This window comes from Triturus cristatus, chromosome 6 (genome assembly GCF_964204655.1).
Source record: "Triturus cristatus chromosome 6, aTriCri1.1, whole genome shotgun sequence".
Taxonomy (NCBI): domain Eukaryota; kingdom Metazoa; phylum Chordata; class Amphibia; order Caudata; family Salamandridae; genus Triturus; species Triturus cristatus.
Window position 1 is genome coordinate 1772574216 of NC_140589.1, and position 25918 is coordinate 1772600133.

A 25918-nucleotide genomic window follows, 5' to 3' on the forward strand; every position below is an offset into this window, starting at 1 on the left:
CAGTCCACTTAGACATGTAGTCAACCAACACCAAGGCGTATTTGGGTGCCTAAAACCCCGAAAGGACCAGACACTTTGAACGCCAACTTGTGCCAAGGTACCCCATTACCAACAACAGGAAGAAAGGGAGACGGTACAGTGACCTGTAATTTATCACTCAAAACACATGCACTACATTCCCTCACACAATGTTCACCAGCTCGGTCCATTCGTGGCCACCAAAAGTCCTCTCTACACTGCGTTTCATTGCATGCATCCCCAAATGACCTTTATGTGCCATTTACAGAACTTTCTACCTAATTTCCCCCGGAACCACTAACTGTTTACACCTCAATAAAACACCATTAACAATGGATAACTCATTGGCTTTTCTCCAGTACGGAACCAAATCCTCCTTCATCTCTCTTGCACTGGGTAAACGGTCTATAACACATTTAATCATATTTTACAACATTTCGTCTTTAGAGGCTGCCACTTGCCATTCTTCTTCAGGCAACACCCCAAAATTGACCACACTCACTGCACACATAAATGCAACATCCTCATCATCACCTTTATCATCATTCTCACACTCTACTACTGGTAACCGAGAAAGACAGTCTGCCGTGAAATTCCATACCCCTGGCATGTACTGCAAATTGTACTGTATTCTTACATTCGGTACTGCCATTTAGCAAATGCGTGGAGTTGCTCTACCACATTGGCAGTGCAAAACAAGTCTACAAGCGGCTTATGGTCTGTGGGCAGCACAAATTGGTTTCCCCAAATTAATTTACAATAGCAATCAGATATGGGATGATATTAAAGAAAGGCAATTCCAGCAAATCTCTCCCTCCAACCTATGCCTGACGGCTATAAAGTTAATACAAAATAGCTCAGAATGGATAACCCAATACAGTAACCTGCGAAGTGTTCTATGATTATAATTAATAACATAAAGGGGCCTGCAAAGCTGCTGAAAGCTGTCAGCTGACTGACACGCAAATTTTGCACCTATCTCTCGCATTTCTTCGTCCATCACACTGCTAGGCAATGTGTTCAACAACATGAAAACCGCAACTTGATGGGCATCACGCACGATATGCAGACTTGGAAACAAATCCCACGCAGGATCAAAACAAAGACAACATCTTTTTAACCAGACACCAAACACGATATAGCATGCTACCAATGTAGACAAGAGCCTAAGCAATCCACAGAAGGCTAGTAAGCGCTATATAAATGCTGCAAAACAATAAAAAAGAAAGGCATGTTGTAAGCAAATAGTGAAAAAATAACACCTAAAAATCATTGGGAAGGCGTTAGAGTGAAAATGCACCAATCTGGTGATAAAAACATCAGCCATCATGATTCACGGGTTGTTGATACTGAGATGCGTCCAGTTAAGGAACGTAACATTCGATAGAAACGAACAAACTGTAACCTGAACCCATTAACTAAGAGAATGCTGACAGTTGTATACTCACCATCAAAGCACTGCCGGTGCTCAGTTTAGGGGAGTTGTTTGCCTAACTTTCTGGAGTCTATGATTGTACAATTTATCTATGTGTTGCTGGTGGGAGGTGATGGATGTGCGATTAATCTGTAACGTGCATCAGACAGTTCCTTGGGAGGCAATGTGGGGCCATTATGAATCTCCTGTGCACTATTGAATATCTGCTCTACTGAAGTCATACCTCCCTCAACTTCACAAAACCACCGGGCTCTCTTGGCACTTGTTGATATCCTTTGTATGTAGATGCATTTCAAAACACATGGCCCCATAAAGATAAGAAAGCTTTCACGGCAGAAGGAAGGCAGACGAGCCCGTCCAAATGGGACGGCTCAGAAAGCCGAACTAAAACGTCACCAACACCTCTTTTCCAATGGCTGGCCACCGTTTAGCATAAACAGTGACGCCGGCCAATGGAAAAGTCTCTGGGGCCCTCGATTTTTCAGGCAAATTTCACATTCAGAAGATGTTAAAGGGTTGGGGGATGGTTGGAGGGAGTGACCCAGACAACCATGCACCAATTATTATGAAATCTGTTTATTGGCATTTTAGTTGTAAACAGTTTACATAGTACAATTTAGGATCTGATTAGCTAACAATTGCAGTAAATCCAGTGATACATCTCTTGTCATGCGCACAATAATGAATGGGATCGAGCTCTATGGACAACCATGCACCCATTACCTTGTACAAGCTTAGCAGAGTCATCAGTTGACTTACTTTTGCTTGTTTGTCTGATTATGATGCTCTTTTATTCAATGAAACCTTCTGTTTGACTTTCTATGGGGTCTTTACAGTAGGAGCGCTGGTTGCAAAGTCCAAGACCGACTGAAGCGGTGGCATCCAACTTCTCAATGTTTAAGTGTTTGGGGTGTCTGGCACTATTAGCCTCACCTCCTCTAAGTCTGACCAGATGGTGAAAGGACACCACATGGCACTGGGGTCAACCTTGGTGCCCAGTCTATGCTCTAAAAGACTTTATTAGGACCCAATCACACTGTCAGGTGGCTACTTTGCCTATGTATGCAGAAGGGGTCCTACTCGCAGTTCCCATTTGACAGGTTATTGTCCGGAGCCCTATCTTTAGCAGGAATTGATTCCACGTATTTTAGTTCACATTCATTCCGGGCAGAGGCGTCACATTGGGCTGTATCTGGGGTTAGGTGCTAGACAAGTCAAGGGTGTTGGTAGATGGACATCAGACTGTTACAGATGTTGTGTGTGCCTGTATCTTATGTAAATGGACCGGAGTCCCTAAGTTTCTTCTTGTGTGTTATCTTATTTTGTCGTTTTCCTTCCCTAATTCTCGTGTGTGCATAAGGGTCACTTGCACTTTGGACACTCATTCATGGACTAGGTGAATCTTTCATGTTTGTGATCTTTAACACACAGAACAGAGTGGTGACTGGGGCATGCAGTGGTTTAGGTGTTTGAGGCTTATGAGTTGGACAGCTGATGCACATTGTTGGTAGTAAATGATGATCATATAGTGCACGATGATACAGCAATCTTTATTGGGGCTGTTCAATAATTTCCTCTCTATCGCCCTCCAGCAGTTCCTCTAATCTCTCCATAGCCCCTGACTCACATGTATTTCATTTGTTTTATAGCAACTCTCATACCAGTGTAGGGTGCCGGAGCATTTTACATCACACACACATACAGAGATAATGACTTGTATGTGCATAAATCAGTGTAATGAAAATGTTACATAAGACAAAGGGGACTACGAGGTGTAGAATTCAAATCTCGTCCATTCTGGTAGGCATTTTTTAAGATTGCTTTGTCTGGGGAAGCACAGACTCAGGATTCAGAACGTAATACAGTGGTTAGAGTTGACTTTACTTATAAGAATTTATTTCTACCCAAACAAACCCTTTGTAGCAAAATTATGATAATGAAAGAATGGAAAAAAAATAACTTTCTGACCTAGATTACGATTGTAATTTATGAACTGCACAGTAAGAAAAGGATCTCTGTAACAAAAGCAGTAATGCACTGAGCTATGCACATAAAATACTGTTCTGTGATCTGCATAGTACATGCTCTTTACAGCAAGCATATTAACCCTCTGCGCTACCTTAAATGAGTCAAATCTGCCACTAGACAAAAAGATCTCTCTCCAGAAGGCACATTAATCACCAGAGTTATCTTGGCTCTTGTATTGTTGCCTGAAAACTGTTGGATATACAAGGAACACTGCAGTGCTTTTAGGACTGCCACACTGCTACAAAATCGACCCCCAGTAACAAAAACAGCCCCCCACCCTTCCAGCCTCTCGGGGAAATGCCTGATGCCCGGTCTGGCCAGTCCAGCCTTGATTTACTCTCTATACTAGGTCTACTCCGATCACAGGTTGGGTAGACTGGGCAACTTTTTTATGTTGTACTTACTATTCGTGTTTAAATAGATTCCCAACCTGCTCCCAATTTTGTTACAAAGGTGATCACAGAGTTCTAGAGTGAATTGCTCAGGATGAAACAATGTGGCCAACTGGGCATGCAAGGTTTGGAGTCTAAGTATCCTGGTTAAGAAGTCAGAAATGTATCCAGTAGAACATATCCTCCCTCTTGTACTTGTCCAACAAGCTGAGGCTTTCCTCCTAATCCAATGTCTTTCACCAAAGGAGACGGGTATTTATCAGAACAATCACCAAACATTAGGAACTGACTTGCTAGAGCCCTCCTTAAAATGTTTTCCTTTAACAATGTCCCCTACAGCTTAATAGCTTACCCATTCGTCAATCTCATGCCTCCATTTACAACAGTGAGCACGTTCTAGCCATGATGGTATATATTTTTATAGGAGGTTCTTTTGATAGGTTTCCTTTTCACAAGTCTGATATCCTTTTCATTGGACAAACTCTATGTATAACATAGTGCCCATAAACATACAGGTAATTCGTCACCCAATTCAAATATCGTCCTTCACATGCTTTTCTTCCATGTGTTCTGAGCAGATTAAACATTCTGAAATGCTGCTTATAACTCCAAGGGGCATCTTTGTTTCTGTAGCTACCCAGGGCACAGTCAACCCCAGTGTATTGTTATGAATGGACAGATTTTTTGTATGCAAAGACGGAAATGAATGCTAATGTAACTAGACCAGGGATTCACAAAAGTATAATCGTAGACATTCTCATGCAAGACAAGAACACATACAGGTAGAAATTAATGAAACAAATTTATAGCAGGATTTGAAAAATCAACAAATTGTCACTAAACCTAAAGATCAAACGACTACCAGATTTCCTCTCAACCTTCTTTTCTTTGAGTTGGAGTAAAATATATATTTTAAGTTTCTTTTTTATTATGTCATCATGATTATATTAAGTTTTTTTGACTAATATATCCATTCTGTTTGAACTCTTGATCATAAGTTCAGATTCTGAGGTGCCCACTCAGTCTTTCATCCTTTCAAGATTGACAACAGGTCACCATTGGGTTTTTGTGTAAGTTACATCTTTGGCTTAACTTTACAAGGGGTGCTTTCCCACCCATGGGAGACACTGGTGAGCTTGGTTCAGTGCACCAGCGATTAAGGTGAAAGACAATTTATTTTAGCCCTGAACAACACTATTCAATATGCAATTGGCATAGATGTATTGCTTTTGGGTTACTAACAAACCCATAAAGGGATCAGGGGCACCGTGGAAACAGCAACGCACCTTATTTCGTTATTCACAGTATCACATACACTGTACTTCGAAGAATGAACACTTTAAAGTGGAAAGTATTTATTACTACAGGAACAATCTGTTTCTAAGTACATCTAAAACAACTACATAGAATATTATAAAAACAGCAATGAGAGATGGGACAAGTAACGAGAATAAAATAAAAATTTCTGGCATTGTTAAAATGTCATTAAAATGTAATCTAGAACCTAATGCACTATACTATGAGAAGATGAAAGGCAGAGCAATGTGCAGTTCCTGAAGGAGAAGAGACGCACTGCATGCCTTGATGACAGCAAAGCCTGTCTTTATTAGAGGAGGCGTGACGAGTGTTACCCACAAAGGGCAAACACCCACTGCGGTAGCAGTCAGTCGGTCTTCATCTGGGACTTGGCTTTATCAGCTCCAGGCGAGTTTAATCACCTGCGAAATGTGAAGTGCACTGGCAGCAGGGAAGACTGTCTCTGCCAGAATCTCGGACGATAATATAGGTGAAGGACCTCTCTCGACAAGTGGTCAAGTGACAATCCTTGTATCCTAAATCTTATCAGAGATTGGAATTTCTGACATAAGTTTAGGAATGTCTGACATAGATTACGTGTATTAAAGTATGCGTTTCAGACGTTTCCTTATGTACATAAAGGGCAAAATGACATCTATTCAGACTAAATTAGTTTGGTTATGTCTGTATGTGTTTTTATATAACTTTGACATAGTGAAGAGTAAACATGAGACCCAGACGAATGTCAACCTAGATGTTGTATCTATGTCATTAATCCAAGAACTTGACGATATCACAGTTCCTAGAAAGTTAAGATCTGGCGACATCTGCGCCTAATGGCATAGATGAAAATGGTTCTGTATAAATCTGGGAATATAGCGAGGTCCATTGTCTAAAATAAGGATGATGGCAGCCTCCATAAGCTAAGATGGAGGGAGGTAAGATTTAGTCTTACCTTAGGGATATTATGTCGGGGAACTGTAACTGAAAAGATTTCTAAAAGAATCCCCTGACTGAACATGCTGTCTAGAAGTTCCTTTTTTCTTTATTTTTACAATTACTTAATCTGGATCACATGAAGCTGAGGCAGTCATTCAGCTGTTTTTAGAATGCTTTAGCCATGAGTTTCTCGGCCCCAAACTACATCCTCTTTGTGGATGCACACATGGCAGCCGGTCTGTCAGATATGATCCTGAAATGTGATCAAGTATCCCTGCACTGCTAATCATTCAGTCACTGGTCTGAGATGTGGAGATCGGAACTCCATATCTCTCAGAGACAATCCTTGCAGGTGGCTGCATTACTGCCATGTTGCCCCTTTGTCAAATCTCGTGCTCTCATTCAGACCATGCTTCTGAACTACCAGAAACTTGCCTTTTGGGACTTGTAGAGTTGCTTTTTTTTATTATGGGTGTGAGATCTATACTATATCCATGTGAAGTCCTATGTGCTAATAAGGTATCACCTCTGACATGGGGCCATCAAGCTGATAAGTGATTTACTGCTCGCCAGCCCTACCAACTTTTCAAATGCAGATTAGGAACAAGTAACCATACATGCTTGTGAGAAATTGGCTTATTGTTTGATTGGGGGTGAATACCCTACTAAAATACCAACCACAATACTCTTCATGGTGAACTCACCCCCTCCCACCCCCCCACCCCCTCCTACCCCCCCACCCCCTCCTCCCAAAGTAGCTAAATTAACCTGGTTGCATGGCACAAAGCAGTCAGGCTTAACTCAGAGGCAACATGTAAAGTATTTATGCAGCACTCAAACAGTAATAAAGTGAAAATATTCCACAACAAAAATCCCACTCCAAGTTAGGAAAGTAGAGTACATTTTAATAAATAAAATGAGACCGGAATGTAAAAAATCCCATCAGTTGAAAAGATGCAATTTTAAAGATTTAGCTAAGTATAGCGCCTGAAAGTACGAAGCGACACTCAAGGTTATCTGGTCGTGGTAGACTGGGAGATAGTCACATGTTCAGGCCGACTGCGATGGAGCATAGGCTGAAAAAGTTACCTTCTCAAAGTCCGGCTTGAAGAGCCCAGTTCACAGTGGAGCATGCTCCAAGGAGCAAGGCGAGTGTTGTGGATAGTCGTAGCTGTAACATGAAGAGCAGGCCTGGCATCACGGATGGTCGTTAATGTAGTGCGCAGGTCCTGTCGGGCGTTTAGGACGGTCGTTCCTGGAGCTACGGGGGCTGTCAATGTTGTAATGTGAAGTGCACTTCTGACATTGCTGGTTATCGCATGCAGTCGCTGTAGCACAAAGAGTCGGGTTCACCGAAGCTTCGTGTTGGCCATCGTCACAGGCGGCAAGATCTTGGTGCTAACGAACCCTTTTGTGGTTGCAAAGAGCCCAAAACTTCAGCATTTCTCCCTTTGTTTTCAGAGGAGTGCACTCTGTTGCCAGCCAAGGGCCCAGGACTAGGAAAGGTGGTAATTATTAGGGATTAGGGATTCACTCTAGCAGAGGCCAGAATAATTCAGGCAGGGCCAGTTGCTGGTCCAGTGGCAGCAGGTCAGCTGAGCAATTATAGGGAGGTCTTTGGAGCTTGTTGTGTCCCTGTAGCTCAGAACAGGAGGTGAGCCAGCTGACCCTTGGAGTCTGAGATGAAGGAAGCAGGGCGGGTTCAGTCTTCCTCCTCAGAGAGTAGGGCAGTTCTCAAGTAGCAGGGCAGTCCTTCCTCTGTAGTGTCCACCGGTCCAAGATTATACAGGATGTGAGGGTCCAATAGTTCTATCTGGTGCCAGCTTTGAAAGTTCTAGACTCCCCCAACCCCGACATCTTGTTCTGGAATTTGCATCCTTCCCCTGCCCAGGCTTAATGGGGTCAGGGTGACAATAGACTGGTGTTGCGTTCTTTGTGAGTGTGCTGGAGGCAGCTCCTTTGAACTGTAATTGGGGCAGGGAACAGCTCCGCCCCAACTATACTGGCAGGCTGTCCCATCCTGTCCACACCTAGTCCCCGTTTGTCTCATTGTCTGGGAGGAATACACAAAGGCCAACTACTGAATACACCCATCTATATGACCCTGGATACAGGCTGCAGGCACTAAATTGTCAGCACCAAAAATGCAAGCTTTATAAAAGTGACATTTTCAGAATTGTGACTTAAATTCTGACTTCACCATTAAAGAGGGCTATAAATTACAGTTCATTTGACTATAAACGTGAAATTCCTACTTGTTCCCAATCGAACATTATCATTTATTAAACGTAATAAGTTAACCAATGTTATCCAATGGGAGAGGTAGGTCTTGCACTGGTGAAAAACAAATGTAAGAGTTTTTTTCAGGACATGTAAAACTCAACAGTCCATATCCAACTTTGTAAATATACTGCATCTTGCCCTGTGAACTGTTCAGCTCTTATCCTAGGAGTGACATATGTATCGAAAAGGAAGGTTAGATCTTACAAAAGGGTTATTTTGCCAGGTCGAAATTAGCAGTTTAAAACTTCACTCAGACTGCAATGAAGGGCTACTTAAGTGAGAGGTCCAATATGTTCTTCAGGCCTACTAGTAACATTTTATTTACAGGCCCTAGGTACATATTGTACCACTTTACTAAGGACTTGTAAGTAAATTAAATGCGCCAATTAGGTGTAAGCCAATTTTGCCATGTTCAGAGGAGAGGGAACAAGCACTTTAGCTCTGGTTAGCAGCGGAAAAGGCAAAAACCCAATAAAATGAATTTCATCAAACAGGAGGGGTGAAGACAAAAGGTTTGGGGGAAGACCACACAAAAGGCAGACAGGTCTAACAATGCAGAAAAATACACATTATTTTGTTTGCAACGCAAATCGGGCAAGTATAGTCTAAAGTTAAATCATGTGTTGCTAAAAGTGTACCTAAAATGATATCTTTGAACATTTTATTTCAAACTGCTTCATTGATGATGGAATACCATTGCTTTTTGTGCACATGAAAACTAAACCACAAACAGAAGCTCAGATCTAGATACCATTCAAAGTTTTTAGGCCTATGGAATTTTTACAATTTGAGAGGGAGACAATGTCACCTTAATCAGTTCGCCACTGAGGTAAACTAAAAGAGGTCAACCACTTGACCTTTCAATACATCCTTTAAATGAATCCTGTCACTCTTGCCAGCAGATGTTAACATTTTCTAGGTCTGTGAAGCACATTAGGAATCCAGGTGGGGAAGGATGTATATTTTTAATGTAGTTGAGCAGTAAGAAGCGATTAACTGGGAGAGGAGTTGGCCTAACAGTTAGGGCGGTCGACCTCGAATCTGGGGAACCGGGTTCGAGACTCGGCAGTGATGCTGAACATCTTGTGATTCTGGGCAAATCAATTAATCATTAATCTCCCCGTGCCTAACAAACATGAATGTGTCCTGGTGTAACGCAGCTAGTGCTATGTAAAGCGCTCTGATACCGAATACCTTCGGGTCAAGTTTGTGCTATATAAAACTGTTAAAAAACAAGAGAGAGAAGGCAAATGTATAGCAGATTCTCACCCACCTCAGTACCTGTATTTGGTGGTGTGCCCCTGCTAGAACTGTGTCCCACCCCATCTTCTTGTACACCGCTCTGCTGTTGTAGAGATTGGTCTGCTATCTCCCAGCACAGGTGCGTGCACACACTAAATTTCTGTTTCGGTGTAATGTGCAGCCTATAAATGAACATTCTAGCTCTGTGCCCCAGTTAGAGTTCGGTTGCTGCAAAATTCACCCACTGTTGCTTGAGTCTGAATAAACTAAAGTCATGCAAAATTGACCGTTTTCTTTAGAAAAAGCCACATTTTCTAATTGTCATGCTTTTTTTGCAGATTGCTGTTGTTGCAGTCATGTGCAAACCTCACAGATGTCCCCACATTACGTTTACAGGAAATATATGTGTGTGAGTATTCCTCATGTGCCACAGGTAGCATTTGTTAAAGAAATAAAAGAAAAAACTGATTTTAAATGTGAGATTCATGTATTTATTTTAAAAGCTGTAGGTGTAGATTTGTTTTCCTGAATATATTGGCTCAGAAATAAACAATGTGTGTACATGTTTTAAAAAAAATGAAGCTGGGAATGTATCGGGCCGCACTGCCTGTAATTGTAAATGTTCTGTTTCTATCCACATTGTGTAGTTATTTTAGGTCCAGCGGAAGTCGGACTTTTGTTTTTAGTAAACATAATTATACTCTACATATTCACATACAGGTATTTCACAGTCTCCCCTCTTCACCCAAGCAGTAAAGCACACCACTGTCAGGTGTTGTTGCCTGTTGCATTGGTGTAGCTGGGTGACCTAATATCACTGATATCACCAGCTCAGGTCTAACATGTGAAACAGGAAAAAACTTCCCCGGCGACTACTCCACATGTGTCCTTCAAGGCCAGGGGGCGACAGTGTAGAAAAGTGTGGTGTTTCAGAAGGGCGACATTAGCAGAACGGTTACAGTGCCTCTTGATTGTACACTTTTTGTAGTATAGATCAAAATACGTAGTGTCAGGTTTAAATCTGCCAGAGTGACAGAAACAACATTAGCGGGCACAGAAGAAATATTCAGTGTCAGACTATGATTGACAGTCATCGGGATCTGGTTGAACACACCATACTCATGCTGTACTCGGGCACAGTGTGAGAATCAGAGCTACCAAATAATGTATGTGGGAGACAATCTGCGAACATGAATAACGAGCAGTATACTACATGATGTGCTACCCTGTCTCCTGTTTAGTGTGTGCACAAACTCTGATGAAGAACAATACTTTGAATTATGGTGTGACTGGATTACCCTAATGTACATAAAGCCATCAGAAAAAAGTACCCATCACCCAACTTATCAGGTCTTCCTGAAGTGAGCGCTTCTGAAACACACTCTGCCATTTATGCCCTTTACTGGTGGACATCCTCTATCCCACATATATCCAGTTCGGGTGGCCTCTTTGAGTAGCAGTCATAGTTGCTGAGCCACTATGTTCCTTGACTGCTTCAAGGGTTATTTTCTCCATCAGGCTTAAGGAAATGACCCAGGGAATTCAGGCCAGTGGCAGAAGAGATTTACATTTCTTTACAAATAGGAGGTTTATCTTCAAGATTCTAGAGTCCCCTAAAATATTTTAAACATAATGTGAATACTTTTCAACCAAGATTGAAAAAAACTGATCCTCAAATTGGACTTCATTAAAATACTTGGAAAGTGATGTAACACTAGCAAACATGACATGTTTTTGGAAAAAAACATGAACTTCTGATGGTAGTTTACCCAATGTTACATGAAAATTTAATTGAAGCAGCCATTGTGAAATGATTCTAAATGCCCTAGCGTGGGCCATGCAACTGTTGTACTTTTTTTTTATTTTCTCGTTTTCGGCAAGAAAAGTATGTCCACACCATTGTCAACAGAAACCATCTCTCTGTAATAAGAGTGGTGCAAAAACCCACTAGGGACACGTCTCTTGCTTGTCTACTGCCCCTCCCCTAGATTCTAGCACCAAATCTTGAGAAGAGTTTATATTTACCAGTAGTTCAGGGCTTTAATGAATCAATCAAACAGTGAACAAATACAGCAAGTATATTTAATAGGGAGTAAATTATGAAATTAAGCAATAATTATTTGCGTGCAGTCTCATTACAGATGCTTCCTGAATTAGCTCACATAAAGGTTAAAGAGAGAGAGAGGCAATCTATCACTTCAAATCAGTCTGTGTTCGACCCTTCGTAAGCTTGCTATTGCAGATAATTGGGATTTTGCAGCAGAGAGCATAGATATCATGACAGACTCCTCCTGCTAGTCCACCTAACACCTTCAGCCAAGAACTAGAAACAATAGGCTTCTTTCAGGGTAAATAGACCTCAGGTAGACTGTTATCCACCATCCTGATGTCCCCACCTAGAAGTTCTCAAAACAAGGACCTAATGGTAGTGTGACCTACAAGCCACTAATAGGATTCTTGGCTTGGACTAAAGAGACACATTCCACCTTTCTCTGTAGTCACTGGCCTGTCCAAACCTAGGATGGCACTTGGGACAGAGTATCCCTACAAACCAAGTGATAAGACCGACATTCCGCCCCATGCATTTTGACCCTCTAGATGAGGTGACTAATGAACACTTAAATGATAGCTGGGATTAGAAGGCTGAAAGAAAGCCAGAGGAGAAATCAGACTCACCTGAGTAAAACAGCACATCACCATTAACAGCCATCCATACCTGCTGTGCATGAACTTTGATTTATATGCATAACTTTAATTTGGCACAGCCAGGGCCATTTCTTCATATACCCTACACATGGTTCTAAAGCAATACAATTTTATACCAAATTCCCACTTCAGTGGCAAATAGAACCTTGACACCTTCCAGGTCAGTCACTCGGATATGGATGAGTCTTGCCTTTTCCTGCTCAGAGCCATCATGTCTAGCAGGACACTATCAGCCCTTCCACAATCTGATACTCTTCAAGCATAGATAGAATCCAGAGAGTGAGTAGGAAGATAGGAGACCGATTGAAATGACTGTCAAAGAGTGGGGCATTGTGATGTTGCATCAAATCGATTACAGACTTCTCAGTGCCAGACCTGTTCTTAAAGTTTAAACGTTACAGAGCAGAGGTCAGCTACGTAAAAGAGGCTGTGAGACCCTAAGGAAAAGATTGTTCTAATTGTTACCGTTAGCCCTAGTTGTATTTAAATCGCACCATAGTCTTCACTGGGGGTTTATTCCTTTTGAGCACTGGTTTGTTAGACTGATTTAGACCCTATTAATGTACTTTGTGAACACTAGAGGAACAAACAGATGCCAGCAGCTTGTTAGATTATATATTACCATTGTAGAAATTACTTTTAAAACTCTGCAAAAACAAAGAGAAACATAACCGTCAGGAAGCCAGACAGTGGCAGTTTCTAAAGGAAGACTTATTACTAATACTACTATCAACATTAGAACGCAGACTTAATGCAGTCTTACATTATGAGGTGGTTGGTACCATTGGGAAGGTTTCCTACATTGTCAAACAGATCTCAAAACACTAATCAAAGTATGCTGTGAGGACCTTTGACCTATTGAAGTAAGAATACCTTTATAACACATCACAGGCATTACATTGGGAATCAGTACATCGCAACGGACATATATCGAAGGCAAGTGTATGTATTAACTTAAAAAAAAAAAATCTATGTGCTTAACCTTATCCTTAAGATTTTTTTTTTTATGTATCTCACCCAGTGGTGGGTCCCACTGTGTCGTTATAGTTAGGTCAGTTTTCATAGGAAGAATGTTTTTTGTTTCGCCAATACATTGGTTCTACACAAAATTTTCCCAAAAATGTTCAACTCAGCTCCTTGCTGGAAATTTTTTCGCCTTTCCGATAAGCAGAAACAATAGGGGGTTGAGAGGTGTTCTCCAAACAATGATTGAAGGTGAAGTAGGAGTGTCTTACCTTTTCGTAATAAATTATAGTTGCATGCCGTTAGTATGTGACATTCACTTTTTATTTAATTTTATGTGTGATATCGGGTTTGAAAACAGCCAACATGTGTTTTGTCCCGTAGGGCTGATATGCCTGGGTCTTTCTCAAGGCTTTGAGAAAACAAAAGTAAATCCCTTCAAGTCTTCAATCAAATTGTTGTTTCAATCCTATTTACATCTGACAGCTAAAGAGGAACAAGCTTGAGGAAGCTGCAGGGAAGCCCTGGATGTCACGGAGCTGGTACCCAAACATAATTAAGAATTTGCATCAAATGTATTGTCAGCATGCCACCTCATCATGAGAAAAATACTGCTTTTGAACTGTTAAACAAAACGGAATAAGTAGCTCTGGATGCCTGCCTCATCTTCTCCAGATCCAGTACTCCGTGCTTTCGTTCCTTTTTGGCTGTCAGATGTAAACAGAATTTAAACCACAACTTGATTGAAGACGTGAATTTACTTTAGTTTTCTCAAAGTCTTGAGAAAGCACAAGGCATATCGGCCCGAGGGGCGAAACACGTTTTTGCTGCTTTCAAGTCCGACATCACACTTCAAATTACTTATCTTCAAATAAGTGAATGTCACATACAAACGGCATGCAACTATGATTTATTACGAAAAAGGAAGACACTCTTATTTCACCTAACGTATAATTGGGGAATCAATGGTCTAAACACCATTGGAGTGCACACCTGCCTAAATTGGGTATTTCCAATGCCAGGAAGAGGGTGCTTGGCCCTAAGTATGTTCGCGTACCCCAAACATTGATTTGCCATGTTGATTGTCTTTGAAAAGTTTGGGAAGCAAATCGGAAAAAACAGCTGAATGGAATTAAACCAAATTTGGCAGAACGTTAGGACATTGTCAAAAAGCTTGCTTTTGTTTTTTTGGTGTAAATCTATCCAGCAGTTTTTAAGAAATTTTCATTTAGAGAGGTGCTCAGAGTGGTCATGAAGGGGTTAAAAAGTTTGTGATATCTCGACTGTTGGCATCCAGATGGGAGAGACACTCTACTGGCTCTAGGACTGAGTGACAGAGATAGGTGTTCCCCCACTGTGGAAGCCTTGGTAAGGAACTATGGAGACACCTCAGAAGAGTGTGGTTTGAGTTTCAGAGACAGTCGGATACTGTCTCACCAGGGTGATGTGGGGTACTTTTTCAAGGCACTGGATGGTGGGGTGAAGGGTAACATGTGAGGAACTGAACAATTTGATTGCTGGAGAGCATATGTTCAGCCATTGTTTTCCAGAGCTATCTGTGACCCCAGGGCGCTTGCACTGGAGGCAGACCTTTTGGTGGATGCCAGAGGGTCTGAAGTGGCTTTTGGGAGTGATCCTGATGAGGTTAGGGATTGGGAGGTTCACAGAAGTCCAGATAGGTCTCAGTGTAGTGGGATGGGTAGAGGTTCCCATGTCCCTTCTCCGGGTAGGAGGAGAGGTGGAGGTGGGCAAAGGCCCAGGTTGCCCAACACCTACTCCCAGGGCCTTGATGGGTCCCAGAGGGAGCACCAGGAAGGGAGCCTAGTCTGTACCAGGAGGCCATCCCCTGAGGGGGACCCAGTAGTGTCGGGAGAGCTGGGGGTATGGCTGTCACAAACGTCCCACCAGTTCTGATGTCTGGCAGCATCACTCCGGAAGGGTGCATACAAAAGTCGAGATGGAGAGGGGAGGGAGGGAGACAGTCCCCCAGTGGGAGGACCAGTGGGTCAGGGATTGCCAGCTCTGAGGTCAGAGCACTCCCAGGACAGACCCTGGCAAGGCATTTTCTTGCTTGGGGGGACTCCATGCGCTGTCAGATGGACAGAGGGCAGGAGACCATTGCCCAGCAGACTCTTGCACAACACTTAAAATAAGTGTTTCCCTTGGAGGAGGTGGGTGTACTCCACTGGAAGTCCTGACTTGCCAGGCACCTGCTCAGCCTAAGGGGACAGACCCTGGGTTGGGGGACCAGTTGCAGGTTAGCATCCCTGCACTGGTGAGTGAACTGTGCAGGGCGGATGCTACCAGTGCCATGACAGTTCTGGAGTCTGGGGACAGGAGTCACACCCCGGGTGTGGAATGGGCCACACCACTGTGTTGGCCATGGGGGTACTGTCTGTCTACTGGGAGAAATCTGTGTGAAAAGTAAGGTTGGGTGCTGCACTGATAGGATCCACAGGTGAGGAGGAGGATTCCCCATGGGTTAGCTTAGTGGGCCCGTCTGGTCAGAGCGCCTGGATACCCGTAGGGTCGCAGCTGCGCTATATAAGCACTCATACATTTACACATTTACAGAGTATTGACAGAGGGATCCCACGGGGTTCAGAAAGGCACAGAACTTGAATGTGCCCCTGCTATTGCGGGCCAGGGTCCATTTACTATCCCCCTCAGCAGGGAAGTCCATCAAGGTATTGATTAGTCTACTCTGACTTTAGGCTGGAAGAAGGTTGTATTGGACCTGGCCCTTTTTGCAGGGTTATCCCCAAATGTTTTGCCTACATCCTCCTATTTTTCTATGACCTGTTTTGTTGGTTTTAGGACTTTGTGCACTTTCCCACTGCTAACCAGTGCTAAAGTGCAAATGCTCTCTGTCTACATTGTTTTGATGATTGGTTATCCATGATTGGCATATTTGATTTACTGGTAAGACTCTAGTAAAGTGCACTGCATGTGCCCAGGGCCTGTAATTCAAAAGCTACTAGTGGGCCTGTAGCACTAATTGTGCCACCCACATGAGTAGCCCTGCAACCATGTCTCAGACCAGCCACTGCAGTGTATGTGTGGGCAGTTTTAAACTGCCATGTCGACCTGGCAAGTGGACCAATTTTTAGGTCTCGCCTGACCCAGCGCATGCGCTGGTCTGGCGAGACTTATTGAGAGGGCTCCAAAAAGTGCTACCAGGCCAGCCTAGAGCTACAGTGCATGGCCGCTTTGCATAGCCAATAGGTCTCGCTTTTGGGACCTTATAAGTATTTAGTTACGCAACTGTTGCATGGCTAAACACATAAGGTCCCAAAGGCGAGACCTATTGGCTATGCCAATGCTTGTTCTACATGTAATGCACCTCTAAGGTTGGCCCAAGGTAGCCCCATGGGCAGGGTGCAGTTTATTTGAAAGGTAGGACATGTACTGGTGTGTTTTACATGTCCTGTTAAGTGAAATACTGCTAATTTCGTTTTTCGCTATTTCAAGGACTATCTCTCCCTTAGATTATCACTGGAGCTGTCTTGTAACCTCTTACAAGTGTATCTTCCATTTGTGAAGGGATAAAGATTTGGAGTTTGGGGTCCCTGAACTCACAATGTAAAAATACCTCTTTTACTGAAGTTGTTTTTTAAATTGCGTGTTTAAAAATGCCACTTCTAGAATGTGGGCTTTTTCTTGCTTTTCCATTCTGTGCCACTGCCTGCCTGCCTTTGGAATCAATGTCTGGTTTAGACTGACAGTTGGGCTGTTTTGTGGATTCACTCTAGACAGTCACCTAAAGGGAGCTGAGGTGTGCCCTGCATATATTGCTGACCCTTCATCAGGCTGATTGGTCTTCCTGAGCTAGAGTGGTGGCAGGGGTTTGCGCTGACACCTGAATAGGGCTGTGCCTATCCTCATTCAAAGCTGTTTCCAACCCTCTGTTGTGTGTTTGGAGTCAGGGCAGGGAAAGGCAGGATCTTGTGCCCTACAAAGACTTTGCTTTGAAGTTTGCCTACTTCAAAGGCAGAAACTGGTACTGGAGCTGTGACCCCACATTTTTAGAAGACTTCTGGACTTGAGGGCTCTGCCAAGAAGAGCTGAAGAGCTGTCAGGAGGAGTTCTGCCCCTTTGCTGTTGCTGCTTCTGTCTGTGAGCAGTGAAAGAACTGGACCTTGTTGTCTTGATCCTGCTTTCCAAATTTCTCCAAGGGCTTGTGTGTGCTTACCTCCTGTTAAGAAGTCTCAGGGACACAAAGACTTCGCCTTCACCTACAGCACCTGTACTCTGCTGCTAGGAGTTCTGACCTGCCAAGTGGTGCCAATTCCAGTTCTGGGCAAACGGATGTGTTTGCTGGGTTGTAGCTTCAAGAAAAGTATTCCTGACTCCTTCACCGATGCTGCTCCCTGCATGACGCTGTTGTCACCGCTCGCTGGGAGGGCGCAGCACTGTTCTCAACAGCACCGCAGACCTGATCTCACTGACGATGACGTCTCACTGATATTCATGTCACTACCTGCACCGTGGCCACTGCCTCGTTGCACCGACTTCGACCACACTGCAACATTGGTCCCACCTAAGCGCCGTCACTAACTCCACTGCTTGCACCGAAATCGTTGTTACTGCCTTGCCGTCCTCGACGACACTGCAGCCTTGGGCAGCTGACGACAGCGCCATCAGCTCTGACGCAAGAACTCCAAAATTTACACCATGCCGCTGCCTGCACTGAAGCCACGGACACCGCATTGTGACTTGCACGATGCACTGCTGGGGACGACACCGCTGATGCTTCTGACTGTAACCGCACAAAATTTAACCTACAAGACGTGTGACTTCAAGGACTCACCAACTTCTGCACCGAAGCCTCTCAATTCCTCACCGCTACACTTTACCGTAAGGCCGCTTCAACTCCACCGCACTGTTTGTGGGTCTTCCCCGACGCCATAGCAGGCTCTAGACTCCGCCGAAGTCTGATTGAACTGTTGGCTTTGGTGGTCATGACGCCATGATAGCCCCAGTTGGCGCTATTAACATTCTTTGAAAAATTCACATCTTCGCTTGAGTATGTTGCATTATTGTTGTTTTGGTCTTGTTGTATTCGGATAAAGATTGATTATTTTTCTAAGCTGGTGTGGTGTCCTCGTGACAAGCTTCCAAGGGGGTGAGTAGGAGTTATTTTAGGTGTATAATCCCCTTACCCTGACTAAAATGAGGGTCCCTACTTGGACGGAGTGCAGGCCACTTCTAAGTAGAAAATATATATGAGATCAAGGAGCCATTAAAACCGGCACTGAAGAAGCCAATTGAAGGCTGAAACGCATCTGCCAAAGCATTTCTTTGACTTCATTTACCTGCACAAGAACAGCAATAAAGCCTTTGAAATCCCCGGAGCTGTGTCGTGCCTTTTTCCCTACCTTGGAGAGAGTCCTGGTGTTCATGTTTTGCCAGCAAGTGGGCACTGGCTGACGACCGCCCTCTCGTTCTGGAGCAACGTGGGAAGCCTGCACTTTGGACTGTGCATAAAACTGCTATGCGTCGCCCCCTCCACATAAGGGGAGAGAGGAGGCAACAGTGATTGCCTAGCAAGGGGACACAAAAAATGGCCAAACCCTTCCAGGTACCTGTGGCGGTTTGGGGACCTACAGCCAACTCGTTGAGACATTACATGGTGTTAGGAAATGCCCTATTACTGAATGGACTTCCTCAGAGGACTTCCAGTACCAGCATGCATCTGTCTGGTTGGGCGAGCGCAAGGCACCTGAACATCGTTAAGGCTGAGGAGGGGCGAGAGACCACCTGGCTGTGAGTTGCCACGCTATTAGATCCACAGCGTTTGGCCCCCCTTTGAGATCAAGGAGCGATTGAAACCGGCACTGAAGAAGCCAGTTGAAGGCTGAAACGCGACTGCCAAAGCGTTTCTTTGACTTCATTTACCCACCTGCGCAAGAACAGCAATAAAGTCTTTGAAATCCCCAGAGCTATGTCGTGCCTTTTTCCCTACCTGGGAGAGAGTCCTGGGATGGGTGGGTGGGTGCTATTGCTTGTGCTCTCTCCTTTTGACCATGGTAATATTCAACTTCACCTAATTGACACATCTAATTTGCCTGTAAGTCTCTAGTAAATGGTACTGCCTGTACCCACAGCCTTTAACTTAAGTGCTGCAAGTGAACCTAAAATAGCCTTTGTCCCAGGCCTGCCACTGCTGCCTGTAGTGCAGTTTTAAACTGCTATTTGAAACTGGCAAAATAAACCTTTTGCCGGGCTAAACCTTCCTATTTAATACTTATAACTCACCCCTAAAGGTTCATAGAGCAAGATGCATTCTATTTAAAATGAGGATATTTACTTACGTTTGACCTATCTTGGCATCTCTGAAAGTAGTTTTTCTCTGTTGCCTATCCGATCTCTCCCATTGACTAACACTGGGTTACCTTATCACAATTAATAAGTGATAACTTTGGATTGGGAGCCGATGGAGATAAGGTGTTTACACTTAAATGTTTTATAATTTGAAACACATGTTAATGGTAGACTCAGATTTTAAGTCACAATTCAGAAAATGCCACTTCTATAAAGTTGGAACTTTCTTGTCCTAATAATAATTAATAAATCAGAGCAACCCTTCAGGTCGAGGGCACTGGGTTTATAACCTAGACAAAAAAAGAAGGTATTCCCCCTCAGTGAAAATCTATACTATCACTTATTTTCACACTCACCCAATTCGCTCAACATAGTGTTTGTGAATGAATCATAACACTGTGAAACAAATAAATGAATATCAAATATATTGTGTTTATTACAAAAAAATCTTTGTTGACAATATTTATATAAGTATCATACAACAAAGGCGGCAACATAAATAAACTTTACAATCAGAAGAAAGAGTTTAAAATAGGCCCAAATCATAAGCTATTGAGTTAATACATATACACTGTTTTGGTCGCTGTACAACCATTAATTAATTTCTCCTGAAACATTATTCAGTGCTTGTATATAACAATTTCTTGCAATATAGAAAGTATTTTCTTTTTCACTACAAAAACAAAATCAACAGAAGATGGAGCATACTAAATATCTGCCAAATTTCATGTGGATTGGTGGAATTGTCATTAGCAGATGAAGAGGTTTGTGACCCACTCCCCTTTTAAAAGTGCCCCCACTTGACAAATCTGTGCAAATTAAATATTATAAAGAGCAAGCTAAGAATCTGCCAAATTTTATGTAAACTAGCCAAACATTCAGATATCTCTAAAATCTAATATCTTCATGCCCAACTCTTATTTTAAATGCACATTTTTCCAAAACTACTGTACGGATTTACATCAAACCACCAAAAGCCCAATTCTTGAGTAAAGTTCTAACTTTGTGGCAGGTTTGTTGTAAATCTATTTTGCTGCTTTTTTATCAAAAAGCAAAGTCCCCTATCAAATCAATTAAAATGGGCAATCACGCTTTTGGGAACACAACTTTTTTGTGGCCTCCCCACTTCATGCATCTGTGAAAAATGTAATGTGATTGACCCATGGGCATGAACTTCTTTTTTTTTTTTTTAAAGATTTGTGCAGATTTGTCAAACCGTGCCAAAATTATCAAGGAAAAAAATGTCAAAAGAGGTAGGTCAGTCCAGTCGGAGTGGAGGATTAGACTTTCCTTCATGATCAAATGGATCCAGATCAAACGTGAATCCAGATTGCTTTTGATTGTCCACAACAGCTGTGCCCCATGTCTTGCCTGAACCACTGCAAAAACCACTCCACATCTCCATTACTTCTTAGAGTGGTTCAGGGACACTTTCTTCTGGGAGCCATAGAATCTGTCCCTTTCCCAGAGATGAGGCAGGTTTGTTTCTCATTTAAGATCTGCAACCCCTCAATAGGTTCTGCACAGACCATTTCCCCACATTGTGCAGGCAGCTGTGGCATCCTTCCTTTTCATTCAAAAGTCAAAGTTTCAGCCCCATTCGCAGGGGGCTTGGTTTTCTTACTGTGCATGGTGGCAATTTGTTCATTTTCCTTGCTGGTGTCCTGCAAGGCGGATCTTGAAGTGCATGGGCTACTACTACTTGGTGGCGAGTGCACATGCCCTTTGATGCATAGCAGGCAGAAGCTCCACCAGTGCACACTCAGTAGTGCTCCACCTCTGAATGGGGTGAAAGAGCTGTCAGTTTGGCATGGCAGGAGCCTGCCAATTGGATGTCACTACATTCATGGAGGAGCTCTGCCTAACTCTAAATGACCTCCCCAAGTGCTTACTGCAGTTCTGAGTACTGAAATTTTCCACAGGTAAATAATTTGTGGACACTATTTGCTATATTGCGTTATGTGGATCCGAAGACATGCTGCTGAATGCCACAAAGGCCTACAGCTCTGTAGAGTGGTCCTTTTTGTTCCCTGTTTGAGACATTTGGGGCTCCCCCTTTTTTATATTGATTCCATTCACATCCCGTGCTCGAGCCATACAGTGTGTATTAAATTAAACAGGACTTTCTCTGATCCCATACAGATAAGGCAGGGAACAACCAGGGTTGCTCCCTATCCCCCCTCCTTTTTGTACTTTTGCTGGAACCCCTTGCTTCCAAACCGTGGCAGCACTACTCCCACTGTGCTTTACAGTTCCCATCACAACCAATACTAATTTCCTTATATGCAGATAGTATGATTCTGTATATCTTCGATCTTGAGCCAAACCTTGCATGCATTTATTAGGGCGGCCGCAAGATGCGGAGGCAGGGACAACCATAACCTGGTCAAAGCCGGTGATATTCCTTTTGACAGCACCCCAAATTTCACATCTAACTTCTCATTGGAGTGAGTCCTCAGTTAAATACTTAAGAATATAGATCTGTAGGGACAAAGAAACCATAATAAGAGAGAAGTATGGGAAGGCGAATTGGAGGAGGAAAGAGAACACTGGGTCAGGCTCACATACGTGGCCGGCCGCATCGCGCTGTGTAAAATTCTAATCCTTCGCCTGACTCTGTATTATTTTTATAAATATTCCCATTCCTCTTACTAGAGCTTCCTTTTCAATCTTGCGATCTTTGTTGATCTGATTAGTCTGAGGAAACAAATAGCCGGTCTTAAAATGGGATATAATGACTACCATATGAGCCGGGAGGGTTCGCTGCTCCAGATATGGAGCTCTATTACTACTGCGCCCAGGCACATTATTGCCTTTTACTAACTACCCACAGCCATGCATTGCACGCCTTGCCGTAGAATGAATAATGCCGCACCGACTCTGTTGAAAACGAAAATATGTCAAACCCCACATAAGTGCTCGTCTGAGATACATACCACGAATTGTACTGTAATCGCTTGGCATGCTTTAATCTTCGAAAGGGACAGGGACCTCTAAATTCTCCTTTCATGCCATTACACAGGTGCTGTAAACTGATCTTAAATAGCAAACCAAAAGTGTTGGCGCGGTTAATTAAGCTGCGCACCTTTAATTCAGGGATCTATACTAAGAAGGTATGTTTCTGGACCTACACACATTCATTGCATCCTCTGAGTTCACACTGCTGCATGTATTTTTATATAGTTGTTTAAGGGCCACGTCCAATGCAATCATGCCTTGCTTCCCGCAGGAATCCTCGCCTCTCCTTCCTTTGGAAACAGTGATTAATACCACCTCACCAAGGAGGCTTTCAGCCATCATAAATGCAGTTACTGCATCAGGATGCTCCCATTTGTGAGACGAGGTCTAAAGTAAAATGGAAAACTATGTTGTATGCTGCAAACCGGATAAAGACCGTCAATTTTGCTGCACTCTAACATAATTATTGACACCAAGTAGCATTCTCCGCATGATACACTTTAAATGCTTATATGCTTTATATCACACTCCACTTCGCTGGTACAGAATGAGCTTGACCACCCAATCCCACTTCACAAGATGTGGAAGGGGTGAGGCTGATTTTATACACTCAGCATGGAGTTGTCCTTGCCCAAATGACTACTCAAACCATTTATGTGTGCAATACCTTTCGGATATGATTGGTTTATCTATACATGTTCTAAGGTAGCGCTGTTGGACTGGGTGGTGGGAATGGAGAAAGTACACAGGAAGCTGAATTTTCTGGCTCCTCTATGAACTAAGAGACTGGTATCTAAATATTGGGGCAGAGGTAGAGCTCGAACAACGAAAATGTGGCTTTCATATCTGCTCTATTGCACTGAGCAGCCAGAAACGTCTGCGTAAGTTATCTGAGACCCTTTGACAGAGTACTTATTAAGAATGAGGTCGGAGGACCATTCGCTAGCCACGGCCACGGCATTTCAGACTGTCTTCCTCAGCAGCCACGTGTGAGACGATACTACATTCTAAACTGCACCTATGTCATTAATGCATGTGCTGCGTGTTTCTCTTGGTTAAACATGTAAAGCTCTGTTGCAGAGAAAGCTCTGTTGCAGAGTATCACTTAACCATTGGGGAGGGGGTGGGACACTGTGTCGCTGAGGCTTTAATGAGGAAAGCCATGACTGGGCTGTTACCGACAATTTATGCAATGATAATATCATTTATTATGCTATAACACTGAGATATGTTTGGTTATTCATTTTGTTAGCAATACAATCTAATACAAAATAAATGATTTGCTATAGTTACAGCTCAGTGGGTAAAATATACTATTTTATTAATGCAGTAGGAGCATTTAGTTCCATCTTCATTAAAAAAAACCTTCTTCATCAAGTTACTAATTTGCTCTTGGTAACCATGAGGAGGTAATTGTAATTCTAGTCATGTTACTCTAGAGCCTGCCACCATGAGTTTGTCCTTTCACAAATGAAAATGCATTTGGCCTTTTCTTTGTATCAGCTGCTTTCTGATAGACTTCACAATCGAAATTTGCCTAGCATTGTAACGGTAAGTTTCAGTTCTATTAAGGACACGGAGGAGAGGATTATGCTATTCTCTCATCGCTTTATTACTAATCCAATTTTCTCAGCAGCCAGAAAAGCATTACATTTTATTGTTTTCCAAAGGGTAAAAAGAAAAACAACAATTTTACATAAACAAGAGAACTCGACCAGGACTACAAATCCCATAGTACCAAGGGGCAATGTCCAGCAAGTCTTTCAACAGTGTCCATGTCCTCTACATCGACCCTCCATCTTGGCTGTCCTTCCTCTTTCTGCACGCGAGTTACGCAACATCTTTACTGGCCCTCTTTTGCGCCATCGTTCCCTACAAGAGACAAAGAGAGCGTAAGGCTCACCATGGACAACCTCTACGTGCGAGAACAACAAGCACAACCAAACTTCAAGCCGGTAACCAGGCAATAAAAAAACAGATACGGAATATGAACATTGAAGAACACTTTTTACTTACGCACACGAGATCGTGCCACGGGTGGGATAATCCTCACCTCCGTGTCCTTAATAGAATTAAAACTTACTGTTACAATGCTAGGCAAATTTCGATTCTTTGTCAGGACTGGAGGCTCCAATTATGCTAGTTCAAAGCTTACCACCAACTGAGCGACGTCCAAGCCTGGCTTGAAGTAAAACTTCTTAAAGGTGGAATCCGAGGACCAATCAACGGCCCGCATCAGGTCCTCCAACTGGGCTCCCCGAGAAAAGGCCTTAGAAGCCATTGCACCTCTGGCTGAATGAGCACCGAACTGCTTTTTGTCAATACCCGCTTCTCATTAATATTTGGGAGTTTTATATAGCGCTAGCCAGACCCGAGGGTATCGGAGCGCTTCACAACAAAGGTGATGGGAAATCAATACAAAACTTAGCAATAGTATACATATTGGTTCGCTGCGAGTCGAGAGTCTCAGAGCAGAATGCAGCCTTAATATCCAAAAAGTTAAAAAATAAAGGAGTGATATACACAGGGGTGAAGCAGGACTAAGTTGGTAGGTGGGTGAGGTAGAGTTCTTAGACTTAGAGTGACTGAATGGTGTGGTGGGCAAACGTCTGCATTTAAGCGGCAGCTATCCATTCGGCAGGGAGCGATTGAGGAAGAGATCTTTGAGCTGCCTTTTGAATTTTACAAAGGAGGGGTTAGTCCTGATCTGGACTGGGATGGAGTTCCAGATTCTTGGAGCATTTCCAGAGAAGGATCGAGAAGAGGCTTTTTGTTTGCGCGTTTTCGGGGGGATGAGGAGTAAGGTGTTTGAGCTCCTGAGGGTCCTTGTCTGGCTGGCTTTCTTGCGTTTGGCGGCCAGGTAGGCGGGCTTCCCAGTGTGCAGGGCTTTGTGCGTGAGGCAGGCAGTTCGGAAGTTGGCATGCATTTCAATTGGGAGCCATTTTAAATCTCTGAGTGTCGATGAAATGTGCTCAAATTTCTTCACTCCGGTGACCATTCTGGCTGCTGCAGTGGCTCTCAGAGGGGCTAAGGGGGATTTTGCTGTTCCTGTGAGGGTTGCATTCCCATAGTCCAGTCTGGAAAGCACCAGGGATTGAGTGGCTTCTTGCATGACCCAACACACCCACCGGGCTATAGTGGGGGAAGAGACTGCTCTATGCGGTTTCCGTAAGGCAATAAGAAGTTGACGTTCGCCCGGAGGGTGGAATTCCTGAGTACGGTCTTCGTAAGCCTTAAGGCAATCCACGACACACAACTTGGGGACGTCCAAAAAAGCAGGATAAGAGATCGACTGAGTAAGAGGCTTAGTCCGGAGAGTCACCGTAAACGTCAC

At 43.3% G+C, this 25918-nt stretch overlaps 1 protein-coding gene across 1 annotated transcript in view; it reads left to right on the forward strand.

Moving 5' to 3' along the window:
* The window catches only part of ELP3 (elongator acetyltransferase complex subunit 3), a 797912-nt gene that overhangs the window by 44014 nt on the left and 727980 nt on the right, over positions 1-25918 (forward strand). Inside the window, exon 4 of the mRNA XM_085613064.1 lies at positions 9972-10042. Coding sequence (XP_085469190.1) covers positions 9972-10042 — 71 coding nt within the window. The remainder of the gene's footprint in view (positions 1-9971; positions 10043-25918) is intronic.